General features: G+C 35.9%; 3 protein-coding genes across 3 annotated transcripts; 1 reads left to right on the top strand and 2 right to left on the bottom strand.

Moving 5' to 3' along the window:
* Positions 1-853: 853 nt before the first annotated feature.
* LOC142638251 (UPF0481 protein At3g47200-like) lies at positions 854-7,918 on the top strand. Its single transcript, XM_075812275.1, has 3 exons — positions 854-902; positions 1,044-1,100; positions 6,568-7,918. Exon 3 carries the CDS (start codon positions 6,618-6,620, stop codon positions 7,890-7,892), a length of 1,275 nt encoding a protein of 424 aa, XP_075668390.1. The 5' UTR covers positions 854-902; positions 1,044-1,100; positions 6,568-6,617; the 3' UTR covers positions 7,893-7,918.
* Positions 7,919-10,342: 2,424 nt separating this feature from the next.
* Positions 10,343-12,423, bottom strand: LOC142632003 (uncharacterized). Its single transcript, XM_075806426.1, has 5 exons — positions 12,255-12,423; positions 11,791-12,018; positions 11,178-11,431; positions 10,768-11,073; positions 10,343-10,486 (listed from the first exon to the last, which is right to left on the bottom strand). The coding sequence occupies exons 1-5, from the start codon at positions 12,421-12,423 to the stop codon at positions 10,343-10,345; spliced, it is 1,101 nt and encodes a 366-aa protein (XP_075662541.1).
* A 69-nt stretch (positions 12,424-12,492) lies between these two features.
* LOC142631995 (uncharacterized) lies at positions 12,493-13,299 on the bottom strand. Its single transcript, XM_075806415.1, has one exon. It carries the CDS (start codon positions 13,297-13,299, stop codon positions 12,493-12,495), a length of 807 nt encoding a protein of 268 aa, XP_075662530.1.
* Between the last annotated feature and the right edge of the window lie 347 nt (positions 13,300-13,646).

Genomic DNA, 13,646 nt, shown 5'->3' with positions numbered 1-13,646 from the left:
ATATAATTTAAATACTATTAATGGTCATTTTTATATTTTGTTAACTCTTTAAAAAAATTTGTGAAGCAATTTTTTTTTTATGATTCATTTATTCTAAACTCTTTGGTTTTTGTACTTAATAACTCATTTGGATGAATATTTATGATATGGTCTCACATTTGATTCTAAAATTAAGAAATAAAACCCTTTAAGAATAAATAATTTAGGACACATAGCGCAAAATTAGAATTCTAATTTGGAATTCTAATTTGAGTTTCTCACAGCTTCACCTATTATTATTATTATTATTATATATATATATATATATAGATATAGATAATTCACTTGGCACAAAATTAAAAATTAAATGAGACAAGTGACGCAAAATTAGGAATCCAATTAAAATTTAATTAGATTTTCTCTGAGTTTTGGCTTTATATATATATATATATATATATATTTGTTTGGAAGAAAGGTTACAACCAAAAAAAAAAATTATGTTCAAGTTTCTTTTTATTTATTTAATGCAAAAATAAAATCATATTACTATTGTAATATCAAAAGTCAAAACCGCTAATTAATCCCCACGAGCCTTTATTCTTTGCTTTGTATATTTAGGTGGCACGTTAAAAAGAATCATTCGAAATGCACTTATCAAATAGAAAAGGAGGGGTTCAAATGAAATACACACTCTAGAGCTATGTAAGTTGTTTCTCAAAAAAAAAAAAAAAAAAAAAAAAAAAAAGAGCTCTGTACAAGTTACAATGCATAAAGTAAAGGTACCTGTTTGTCACGTGAGAGCTAAACAAATGCCTGGTGCTGGTTGTTTCTGATTCTTTTATCAATGTATAAATAGTGGCATTTGTTACGGGTAGGGCAGTGAACTTCTAAAGAAATTGCTCAAGAAAGAATTGCCATGTTCAGTAAGAGTTTCCCTTTTTTTATTATTATTATTTTTTAAACTAAAGCATAAGTTTCTTATGCAGAACTTAACGTGTTCTCAAATATCTTCTCATAATTTAACTTCAGTTTTTGTGATGGGTCTGCATGAACTTCTCTTGCAGGATACAAAAGGCAGTCATAAGAGTGGTGATGCCCGCAAGGAGTTTCGTTCTTACTTGGTATGTAATTTAGTGCTTTTAAGTATTTTTGCCTTGGTTTGCTTGCATTCGAAGTACTTTACATCAAGAGCCTTGTAGCTCAATTAACACTTTTTACTTTCTTAGTTTTTTTAATGTAGATGTTCAGATTTCAAATCTTCACTCCACATTATAATAATCAAATTATTAAAAAAAAATTATTTTTTTAGTAAAAAAATAATTTAAAAAATTGTGCTTTCAAAGGCAAGGAAGATGGCGTTGGGTGAAGAGCAAGGCACCCGTTATTTGCTTCTTTCCTTACACAAGCTCAACATCTCTAAGTCAAAGATGTCTATTCCTTTTTAGTGCTGGCTCTAAATATGTTTTTCTAGAATGGTTACTAAGAAATTTAAATTATACAAAATCCAATAAATAGATAATTTGAATATATTAATGTCACAAAAAACATGCTAATACAAGAAGTATTACAATTTCTTTCTACTAAAAAGAGAAAAAGAAAAAAAAAAAAGAACTAATAACAAATAAAGTGAAAATTGAGAATGCTAATATGAGAGTAATAAAGTGAGATAAAGTCTGAAATGATAACAGAGGAGAGAGAGAAAGAGAGAGATAATATTTACTACAACTGCAAGTTGAGTCACTAAGAAGAGTAAAGGGCAAATTACAACTTATTCACTTATGGTTTGACCGAAATTTAAGTTGTCTACCTATGGTTTGAAATTTGACTAAAATTTAAGTTCTCTACCTATGGTTTGAAATTCCATGATGCAAGTGTTTTGCTAGATTTTTTTTTTTATCTTGTATCTTAATTTTTTTTTTTTGTGTTTTTTGAGGAGAGAGACATAAAAGTGAAACAAAATTACATATTTAGCCATATTTTTAACAGAGATGGATTGCAAAACTCTAATTAAATTAACCTCAAGTGGGTAAAATGTCAAATTTCAAACCACAGGTAGGTAACTTAAATTTAAGCCAAACCACAAATAGGTAAGTTGTAATTTGCTCAAGAGTAAAATTGTTGCGACTACAAAGCCAAAGAGAGCATAAGTGCCATCACTAACAAGGAGAACTCATAATCACAGTATTTCTCTTACCGTTTTTTTAAGGAAAAAATAAAATTATAGATTATTTTTATTTAATGTGTTGAACAAGTTACAAATTTAAATGATTAGACATTTTTATCTTTTTATTTTTGAATAGGTTTTTTGTAGAATAATTTTTTATAAGCGCTTTTTGTATTTTGTTGTTATTTGGGCCAATTTTTATTATTGTTATTTATTTATTATTATTATTATTATTTATTTATTTATTTATGAGGCCATTGATTATGTTTGGGGGCCATAATTATTTTTGGAGTAATATCACATCTACAACATTTATACAATAAATCTTATGCGAAAAACTGTTATTGGTGGATAAAAAAGTTATGTTAGTATTAGGCCCAAAGTAGAATTAGTAATAACTTACCACATGAAATTTGCTATAAAATTATTGTGAAAATATTGTTGATGTAACATGACTCTTATGAGTCTTATATTTGTTGAACGTAATTTTTTTGTAAGGGCAAATTACAAGTGTTGGAAAAAAAGGAGAGATATTTTTTGACTTTTCCTTGGAAATTATACAAAATGATATTATGAAAAGAGGTGGTAGAGATGAGGCGTGGACCAAGTCATTATCTTAAGACAAATCGTGCCATCTTCGGTTTATCTGATGTAGTTAGACAAATAATTTCTACATGTTGTCCCCAGGATATAATAACCCAGCTACCTTTGCTGATTATCCTTGCGAGCCTACATTGCTCGTAAGATATAATCTCTCTGTAGCATTTTCTTCTCCCAGAAAATAGAGTAAAAGATAAAATATTTTGTTAAGAGTAAGAAGCAGTAAATGGTGAGTGTTTAGAACAATAACAAAATTGATTTTTGAAAGTCTCTAGCTTGGTAATCCAAAATAAGGTGATATGATAAACTTTTATTTCTTTCTATATATATATATATATATATATATATATATATGAGTTGGGTTCAAGTTACACCTGATATAACTCTAAGCAATGTTACACCACCCAATAATTTATTATTAAATTAATATTTTGAAAGTTTAACAATTGAATTACATGCTCTATATGTTCTTAACATGCATGTCAATTTTAATAGCAATTGGATGTTATTTACCATTTGATCCATAAACTCATCTTTTATGCATTATTTTAAACTATAAAAATTTGAATTTTAACAATTGCTTGATGACATGGCTATTAATCTTTGATCACCTTGAAATATTGTAAGCATGGAAAATATATGAAGATAATGTAATCTAATGGTGGATTTGTCAATATTCGCATCCAATTAAAAAATATTGAATAGTGTAACATTGCTTAAAGTTACACTAGGTGTAACTTGAACCTCTCTCTCTCTCTATATATATATATATAAATATATAATACAATATAATATATTATAATAGCCGGATATGAACTTGTCTTTTGCCAAAATCTATACGTTAAAAACAATTAAATGGAGTCATAATGCTATTGAAATTAATAGCCCATAAAGTGTCTGAAATTTCAATACAAGCCATTTAGAAAATTTCAGAATTTAAAATATTGCCAAAAGATTTGACTTCCCATTTAACCAAATAGTAAATGCTAGTATATATGGTAACATGTTATAACATATAATAATTTAGAAATAGCTGTATAGAAATAAGTTTCTGATACTTTCCTTCACTTTTCATCTGTAATGTTACAAAGTTATATTAAAAGAAGAGCAAGACTTAGGTGCAGTACTTAAGTGTTGTTCTTTAGGTTCTCTTTTTAAGATTCCGTTATGTGGATTTTTTCTCATGGGATGGAAGTGTATTTTTTAGTTAAGTAGCCGCATAGTTGAATCTTAAGAGGAAAACCTAAGGTATTGTACCTAAATTTTGTCCTTAAAAGAAAACGTTTTAAAGCAAAAGTTTATAAAGGAAAGTATATATACTGTAATAAAACTAAAAGACTGACAATAAATGGTATTAAGTAATCACATTAAAGATAGGAAAACGTTCCTAACTAAAAACATTGACAACAACTTTTTAAATTTTAACTTATATTTGAATTTCAAAATTAGCAAATAAACCAATTTGTCATAAAGGGAAGTATTTTCTTAAATCTCTTACATGAGCATTAAAATAAAATATTTTATGACATTTTTGTAAAAATATCCAACAAGAAGTTACCCACCTGTGGTTTGGTCCAAATTTAAGTTGCTTACTTGTGGTTTGAAATTTGACACTTTACTGAGTTCTGCTCCGTTAGGCTTCCTTACCTACCCCTCTGTTTGCAATTAGAAAAACACATTTTAATTTGAAAACATAACATAAGACAGATAAAAAAGCTAGGGTTATGAACATTATGAAATTTCAAAGGTAGAGGAAAAGGCTTAAGTGCATTAAAAGCCCCGATCTAGAATTGCTTTGTGTTTTACTTTTGGAGTCTCTCTCTCTCTCTCTCTCTCTCTCAAAAACCCAGCCAAGATCCATACTCTATTTTCATTTTTTTTCTCCTTTTTTTTTGTTTTTCTTTTAAGCTCACACCAAAAGTTTGTTTCATTTTGATGGGTTTGCCACAGGGAAATGTGTTATTTTTATTAGAATTTTTTTAGAGAGAAGTTAGATTGCTTTTAATGATGACTTTTGAGTTAGGTGATTCACGGAAAGGATAGCCAAAGCATCATTTTCTAGAGAATCAGGGCCTGTTGGGTATGTAAGCTCAAACAACACTTTCTAGTGTTTAAATACTAAAAATTGTGGGCCCCAAAAAGAAAATTGTGTTTGGTAGGAGTTTTTTTTATTTATTATCAAGAGTGTTTAAGTTATAGTTCTTAATTGAGGGCATTTAAATCATGTATTTTAAATACTCACCATACTAGTTTTTAGTTTTCAAAAACAATTAACTACTTTGTTTCTATACAAACACAGAGGAAAGCAGAAACGCAGGAAAAGCAATTCACTAACTAATTTCCTAACTAACTCTACTGTGCAATGGCTTGAAATAGTGACCAATGAATGAGTGACATCTGGCCTCACGTGTAACTGTCTTTGGCTCGCATCCTCGCACGTGACGGTTGCATGTTTTCATTAAACAATGCACTGTCGTTTCTTTCACAACTCTATTTCGTTTAGCAAGCTACTCGATGTCATTTTCTTCTCATTCTTTGGAGCTTCTCTGCCATTTAGGGGTTGTTTAGTTAAAAGAAATGGTCACTCATTACTCAGTTTTCATCACCCATTACTTATCACTCTATAACTTATTTTCTATCACCCAATAATGAGGAAATATCTCACTCAGCCCTTCTGGCACCCATCACTTAGTTATTATTTCAATCAAAAAAGCTAAAAAACTGGGACCCACGCACTGACCCAATGTCATAAGACTTGTCTCTCTCCTTTTTTATTCTTTTTCCCCTGCCTCTCATCTTTCTCTGCCTCTCCCCTTCGTTTTTCTCTGCCTCTCCTTTTCGTTTTTCCCCTTGTTATTCTCCTAAACCCCTCCACGAACCCAATGATAGAAATCAAGGCCTGGACCTGCAGTGCCGATCTCCACCGTCACCCAATGCTACCTACCTCGTGGGCAGCGTCACCCCGCCGCAAGATCTCCTCTGACGTGCCGCGGAAGTGCAGATCTGTGATCATGGAAACGTGCTCTGACCCGAAGAAGGCTTGAGAGCAGCAAAATAGAAGTTGGGGCGACTTGAAGAGTGAGCAAAATTTGAGGGTTATTGTAAACTTTCAGAGCTTCATCTGTCACTCATTTCCTTTTTCTTTCTTTCCGTAGTGATTTGTGTGGATTTTGGATTTTGGATTTCCTTAAGCCTTGTTTGTGGATTTTGATCTTAAATTTCCGGTTCATGTTGATTAAATTGAAGTGGGTCTAACTTGATATGTTCTACTCATGATCCATGATAAAAAAATTCCAAAGAAGAAACTAAAAAAAAAAAAAAGCTGATCAGGTTGTGTGCATGAGGAGGTATGAGGTTGGATGGAGTTTTGAGTTTTGGAGTTGTGGTGTGAAACTGATCACGTTGTGTGTTCACTGAAGAAGCCGTTGGTGTTTGTCAAAAGTAGTGCCAGGACGTGGCTATTGCCTGACTGTGGGTCCCTCAGATGTGTGTAATTACAAAAATGCCATCATAACTCTGTTTTCATAACTTGAAAACACCTAAAATGTGTTTTCAGTTTCCATAACTCATCACTCAAAAATCAAAGAATTGAGTGATAGAAACAAAAACTGAAAACAAATCCAAGCAAACTCTTTTGCCGTGGAACTCACCAGTTTTGAGTTATGGGCGATGAAAGCAGAGTGATGGGTGATGAAAAATAACAAATCCAAACAGCCCCTTAGCGTTTGTGTGGCTTCTGTTGCCATTTAGCTGATGCAACTTCACCACTTTGTTGTGTTTTATTTTTTATTTTTTTTATTTTGTTGGTCTTTGACTCATTGCAGAAGAAGCAATTTAAGGAGGCAAAAAAGGAACTGAAAGCAAATTCTAAAATATGGCTGAGAACGAAGCAGAATTAGCATATAGTGCTGCAATTGATATAGAAGGTTTGGTGTATTCCATAAAAACTCGGATGTCTCAAGGTCTTTTCACGTCACCTAATTGTTGCATCTTCAAAACCCCAACCACACTTCGAGGGCTTAATGAAAAGGCTTATGTGCCTGATGCATTTTCTATTGGGCCTTTCCACCATGGCCATCCAAAGTTCAAAGAAACGGAAAAAATTAAAAGTAAGTATTTGCAAGGCCTTATTTCTCGATCACCCTTTCCAGAGGAGATGTTGAGAATTTTAACCAATTCAGTCATGGAATTGGAGAAAGAGGCTCGTGAGTGTTATGCTGGGCCAATTGATTACAGCCCAGGTGAATTTGTAAAAATTTTGGTGATTGATGGCTGCTTCATTATTGAACTGTTACTCAAGCTGGCTTATGTGGAGCTTAGAGAGGAGAATGACCCGATTTTCTCCATGGCTTGTATGCCAACGTTTCTATTCCATGACTTGATGTTGCTAGAAAACCAACTGCCTTGGATGGTACTCGAGCGTTTGTTCAAAAAGATCGAGGGTCCTACACCACCCGTGGTATCCCTAATTAAACTGCTCACAATATTTTTTGACGTCATTTACTTTGCAGAGCCGCCTTGTGATTACCCTCGTATCCGAGACACGAAGCATATCCTTGACGCGTTTAGGAAAATGTTGGTTTCATCAATTGGAGGGGAAAAAGGTCAACTAGATTGGACTCTCCTGCCCTCCGCTACAACACTTATAGAGGCCGGCCTGAAAATCAAAAGGGGTAAGTCCAGCAGCATCTTGGACATAAAATTTGATAATGGTGTCCTAGAAATCCCTCAATTACAAACTGATGAGACAACAGAATCCTTATTTCGGAATATCATCAGCTTTGAACAATGCTACCCAAATTGTGAACCTAGGTTCACTTCCTATGCAATACTCCTAGACAACCTTGTTAACACTACCAAGGACATGGACATACTCTGCAAGAATAAGATCATTAGGAACTGGTTGAATCCAGAGGATGCGGTCCCGTTCTTCAACAAGCTGTACTACAATGCATATGTCAAGGAGATCTATTACCAGAGCCTTTGCAAGGAAGTGAATATATATTGCAATCGTAGCTGGCCTAAATGGCGTGCTATACTTGTGCGCAATTATTTCAACACTCCATGGGCTATTCTTTCAACTACGGCCGCTGCCATCCTACTTATCCTCTCCTTCCTACAAACTTGGTACACCATCTATAAGAAATAAGAGTATGAAAAAAGTGAACTTCCTGTATTAATGTATGGTAGCGTATCTTCGTGGGATATTTTATTTATTTTGCCTATTCCTGTTTGCTATTTATAAGGATTCTTATCGATTTTCCTTTTCCTCTTTATAAATTGCAATCCAATTCATGCTAAAGGCTATCCAGAAAAATTTAAAAAAAAAAAAAAAAAAAAAAGTTTGACATAATAGAACTGAAGACCATTAATTTGGCTCATTTACTAATTTGCTGATTTGTTGAAAGTGGGTAAAAGTACCCCTATGCCTACAACAAGTAAAACTTTTTTTTTTTTTTTTTGGTAAAGCTACAAAAAGTAAAACTTTAAAAACGGTACTTAAGTAAGCTAATTAAGCTCAAAAAAAAAAAAAAAAAAAAAAAGAAGAAGAAGAAGAAGAAAGCAAAATCTACGAACAGAGCCAACTGTAAAGTTCTGAGCACTTTTTCATAAGCTGAGCAATAGTTCTTAAGTTGAGGCCAAAATGCTGATAAGATGCCCACTTTATGTTGTTGAAACAACAGGCAATTGGGTACAACCATGCATTAGCACAAATTTCTTAATTTACAATCTATTGATTAAGGAATGGGCACGATTGAAAAATTGAACCCTAACCAAACCTAACTTTATATGCCAAGCCTGGACCATCATACTATCAAGAATTTTGTTGAGCTTCAAGCAGACGAATCCACATTAGGAGATTCATTAGATTGAAATATTTTGGTGCTGTGATCTTCTTGTCTTCTTCTCTTCATAGTGAATTTGGCTATATGTCAGCATAAAGAATGTCTTAAGTCTTAACTAATATTGTTGCTCCCTAAAGTTTAGTCCAAGGCCAATTTAGTACCTGAAGTTTAAAATGATCACTTAGTCCCATACATGACATGGCCAAACTAAAAATTGACACATCATCAATCCATATAGACTAAAGTAATCGCTTAAAGTTTGTTAGGGATTTAAATTGATTACTTTAGGTTTATTAGGGACTAAAAGCGATTACTTTAAACTTTAGGGACTAAGATCTCTCATGAGCAAAAGTTTAGGGACCTTGGACCAACAATGTATTTTGACCACTATTAAGAATATAAAGTGAGAGAGAAAGACTGAAAGTTTGTATATTCTATGTGAATAATAATGTACAATAAAGAGCCTTATATAGGCTAGGTATGTGTGCAGTACAAGTGATATGAGTAAACTACAAGTACAGTATACTGGGTCAAGCCCAATGGGCTAATCTAGTCTAAGCTATACACTAACATCCCCCCTCAAACTCGAGGTGGCAAAGAGGAAGCCAACTAGAGTTTGGATATAAGATCTCGAAGACGACCAAGCAGGTGAGTCTTGGGGAAGATATCAGCAGGCTGGTCAGCAGAGGAGATGGATAACAACTTGAGATTTCCTTTCTTGAGATGCTGATGAGTGATGTGGCAGTCGATCTCAATATGCTTGGTGCGTTCATGAAAGACATCCTTATAAGAAATGTAGATAGCACTACGATTGTCATAATAAAGAGGAGCGGCAGTGGGCTGTGGAGCATCCATGTCAACCAAGAGCCAGCGAAGCCAGACAAGCTCGCAGGTGGTGTCGGCAAGGGCACGATACTCAGTCTCAGTACTAGAACGGGAAACCACATCCTGCTTTCTTGCTATGCCACGAGACAAGAGAAGTACCCAACAGGAAACAGAAACCTGTAATAGAGCATCGATCAATCAGATCACCTACCCAGTCTGCATCTAAATAAGCATGAAGCTCGAGAGAAGATCGAGAGGAGTAGTGGAGACCATGATAAAGTGTGCCCTTGACATATCGGAGAGTCTGAAGAACGGCAGCATAGTGGACAGAACGAGGGGCATCCATGAACTTACTAACCATACCCACGGCATGTGAAATATTCGGACGAGTAATAGTGAGATAGATCAGACTACCAACCAACTGACGATAGCGAGTAGCATCAGATATAGGTTCACCATCTAAGGGTGTGAGTTTTGCATTGTATTCCAAGGGAGTGGAAACAGTCTTGTTGTCGGTGATACCGACTTTGGAAAAAAGATCAGAAGCATATTTAGCTTGGGAAAGATAGTATCCATCAGAGGATGAAGTAACCTTAAGCCCAAGAAAATAGCTGAGAGTGCTCAGATCTTTCATCTCAAAATGCTGACTAAGGAAGTGCTGAAGAAAATGGATACCTGCAGAATCATCTCCAGTAATGATCATATCATCAACGTAAAGAAGAATAAGAGTGATACCAGTAAAGGATCTTCAGATAAAGAGAGCAGTGTTATGAGGACTCGAAGTGAAACCCTGTTGAGCAACAACTAAGCTAAACTTTTCAAACCAAGCTCGTGGAGCCTGCTTGAGGCCATAAAGAGCACGGTGAAGGCGACAAACTTGACTGCCTGAGTGTGGATAGCCAGGGGGTGGCTGCATGTACACTTCTTCTTAGAGGTCTCCATTGAAGGAAGCATTATTCACATCCATTTGATAAAGAGGCCAACGGCGAACAGTAGCCACAACAATGAGACATCTGACAGATGTAAGGTGAGCAACTGGAGCAAATGTTTCCTCATAGTCAATGTCATACTCCTAAGTAAAGCCCTTGGCAACTAGGTAAGCCTTGCATCGTTCAACCGATCCATCAGCCTTGGTCTTGATCTTGTAAACCCACCTACAACCTACTACAACCTGACTAGGAGGCAAATCAACCATAACCTAAGTGTGATTCTTATGAAGGGCATCTAGTTCTTTATTCATAGCTTGCTGCCAAAGAGGGTTAGTATGAGTGTCATGATAGGTGTGAGGTTCATAAAGGGTGGCAAGAGCAAAAAAGCAATGATATCAATGAGATAAGGGGGAGGAATGCTTACCTGAGTAAAATGACGAAGTTCAGTACCAACAGGAGACTCTGGAGAGGGTGGTGCCACAGGATCCAAGACAGGCAGGTCATATTCCGGGGACATAATTGGAGATGAGTCATCTGGAAAGGCAGTTGATGTTGAAGAATCCTCCACAAGTTCAGGATAGAGAGGGAGGAAAAGATTAGTAAAAATAGGAGACTCTGAGGAAGAGGACGCAGGAAACTGCTGAAGACTTGTGAAAGGACAATGTTCCCAAAACTCAACATGACGGGAGACACGAAGGCGATGAGAAATGGGATCATAACAACGAAAACCCTTTCGAGATACACCATAACCAAGGAACAACAAAGATGAGTACGAGGCTGGAGATTTGTTCGTTAATGAGGAGGAAGAGAGATAAAGCAAGCATAACCAAAAACCTGAAGAGAGGAGTAGTCAGGAGTTTGACCATAAAGAAGCTCGAATGGTGATTTGTTGTGTGTAGTTGGTGAAGGAATACGATTAATGGTGTACACAGCAATGAGTGCGGCCTCACCCCAAAAGCACTCAAGAAGGGAGGCAGAAATGAGAAGGGTGCAGACAACATCAAGAATGTGACGAAGTTTTTGTTCTGCACGACCATTTTGTTGAGAGGTGTAAGGACAAGACCGCTGAGGAAGGGTTCCATGACTGTCTAAAAAGGACAGGAAAGATTTATCATTATATTCTTGAGCATTATCTGATCAAAAGACTTTGAAAGTGCGATTGAACTGTGTTTTAATCATTTTATGAAATGTTTGGTGAATAGACACAATTCAGACCTATGGTGAAGCAGATAAATCCAAGTATATCGAGAAAAATCATCTACAAATATGATAAAATATTTAGTTCCCCCCTTAGTGGGAATAGGTGCAAAACCCCAAATATCAGAATGTATAAGATCAAAAGGTGCAGAAGAAAAGGAGTCACTATTATTAAAGGGAAATTTTGTTTGTTTGCCAAAAGGATAGGAAGTACAATCAAAATTTTGAAATTGAATTGAACCTAAATGACCTTGAGGAGTTAACAACTGAAGACGAGATAAGGATGGATGACCAAGACGAGCATGCCATAGATCAGGTGAGGGGGTGGCAGTGGTAGCAGTTGTAGAAATAGCTTGTGAAGGAATCTTTAGATCATAAACCTCAAACATGCAACCAACCTTACGGCCTGTCCCAAGTACTTGACCTGTCGGAGGATCTTGCACATCCACACCATGATTAGTAAATAGAAGATCTATGCCTAATTCATAAAGTTGACCAACAAAAAGCAAATTGAGGGATAACTTTGGGATATGAAAGAATCACTAAGGGATAAACAAGGAGAAGAGATTGTTCCTTTATGACTAATAGGCATAATAGTTCCATTAGCAGTGTAAATGGTGATTGGATGTTCTAAGGGTGCCTTATTGGAAAATTGATATTCATTAGGAGTCATATAGTTACAACATACAGTATCAAAAAACCAAGGTTGTTTACCTAAGGTGACAAAAAGGGTAGTGGAAGTGCGGGATAAATCCTGTTGAACTATTGCCTCAATATCAGTCGTAGCAAGTGAGGAAGCCAAAGATGGACCTGTAGGAACCGATGGATTCGAAGGACATACAGCAGCTGCCCGAGGAAGAGAAGCTTTATTCTGCTCTTGCATAAATTTTTGTAGTTTGTGACAAACTGAGATGTCATGGCCTTTGGCACGGCAAAACTCGCAGTGAGTACCTTAGGAAGACTGAGAGGTGGGACACTGAGAGTTTATTCGTGGAGGAGCAGTGAATGCTGCAATAGGAGGCTGTGGAGATGGTGTAGCCAATACATGATCAGATGATGACATGTGATGAGTAGGCCGATGGTTCTCTTCAAAAATGAGCTCCTTGACTGCAGCATCAAAAGAAGGAGTAGGAGACCGACTAAGCAGAAAAGCCCTAGTAAGCTCAAAATCCTCACATAAACCCATCATGAAGTGCATAAATTTACAGCGATCCCAATATTTAACAAAGAGCTCAATGTCCTTAGAACACACTAGTGGAGGATCTACAGCAGAGAGTTGTTCCCACATAGTAGAAGTCTGAGAATAAAAATCAAAAATAGATTGACCTATCTCTTGGCGCATTTGATAAAGTTTTGATTCAATGTGGAACTTCAGGCTTGAATCATTAATACAATTATAGCAATCGACCAGAAATTTCCAAGTAGCCTCAGCAGTTTTAAGACGAGGAAGAAGAAAATGTATGGAAGGAATAGAGGTATTGATAAACCAAGACAAGATCTTACTCTGAATACTCTCACATTCCTCTAGGCGTTCTTTATAATCATCCGTTGTAACATCAATCTTGGAGGCATCTTCGGCAGCTATGGCTTTGGACTTAGGGTTTGGTACTGGCTTAGGAATTGAACCAGTCACATATCTCCACAGTTTATGACCCTTGAGAAAGACAGTCATATTCTGAAACCATGCATGATAGCTAGTAGGACCATCCAACATAATGGTGATAGGACGTATGATATCTCGTTCATTTTGTTCAGCCATAATGAAGTAAATGACCAAAAAGTAGGATTTAGAGACCTCAAATGTATAAACGGAGCCCAAAATTAGAATCTACGCGAAAAACTGAGCAAGACAAGCCTGTTGAAAATTTTTGATTTTGGTCAAAAAGTCAACGATCAAAGTCAACTGCTAGCGTGTGCTGACGTAGGTGGATGATGCGAGGTGCTGACGTGTGTAGGATGACGTCAGCCTAAGGCTGACGTGGACAGATGCTGATGGTCTCAGGCACATGGTGGCTTAGTGTTCGACGCATGGAGCGCGTGTGCACATCTAGTGGCACATGGCGGCGCGTGTTCGACAGTCAGAAGCTTCAGGTAGCGCGTGTGGGT

This window comes from Castanea sativa, chromosome 1, assembly GCF_040712315.1.
Source record: "Castanea sativa cultivar Marrone di Chiusa Pesio chromosome 1, ASM4071231v1".
Lineage (NCBI taxonomy): Eukaryota > Viridiplantae > Streptophyta > Magnoliopsida > Fagales > Fagaceae > Castanea > Castanea sativa.
Note: the sequence above shows the minus strand (reverse complement) of the source record. Positions and strands in the feature narration are given on the sequence as shown.

What these genes read in the sequence shown, in the direction of transcription:
- LOC142638251 (XM_075812275.1), top strand. Translation starts at nt 6,618, where the DNA reads ATGGCTGAGAACGAAGCAGAATTAGCATATAGTGCTGCAATTGATATA.
- LOC142631995 (XM_075806415.1), bottom strand. Translation starts at nt 13,299, where the DNA reads ATGGCTGAACAAAATGAACGAGATATCATACGTCCTATCACCATTATG.
- LOC142632003 (XM_075806426.1), bottom strand. Translation starts at nt 12,423, where the DNA reads ATGCAAGAGCAGAATAAAGCTTCTCTTCCTCGGGCAGCTGCTGTATGT. An exon ending in TACCCTTTTTGTCACCTTAG is followed by an intron (nt 12,019 to 12,254) that starts GTAAACAACCTT and finishes TTTATGAATTAG; the next exon opens with GCATAGATCTTCTATTTACT. An exon ending in AACTTCGTCATTTTACTCAG is followed by an intron (nt 10,487 to 10,767) that starts GTAAGCATTCCT and finishes GGCTTTACTTAG; the next exon opens with GAGTATGACATTGACTATGA.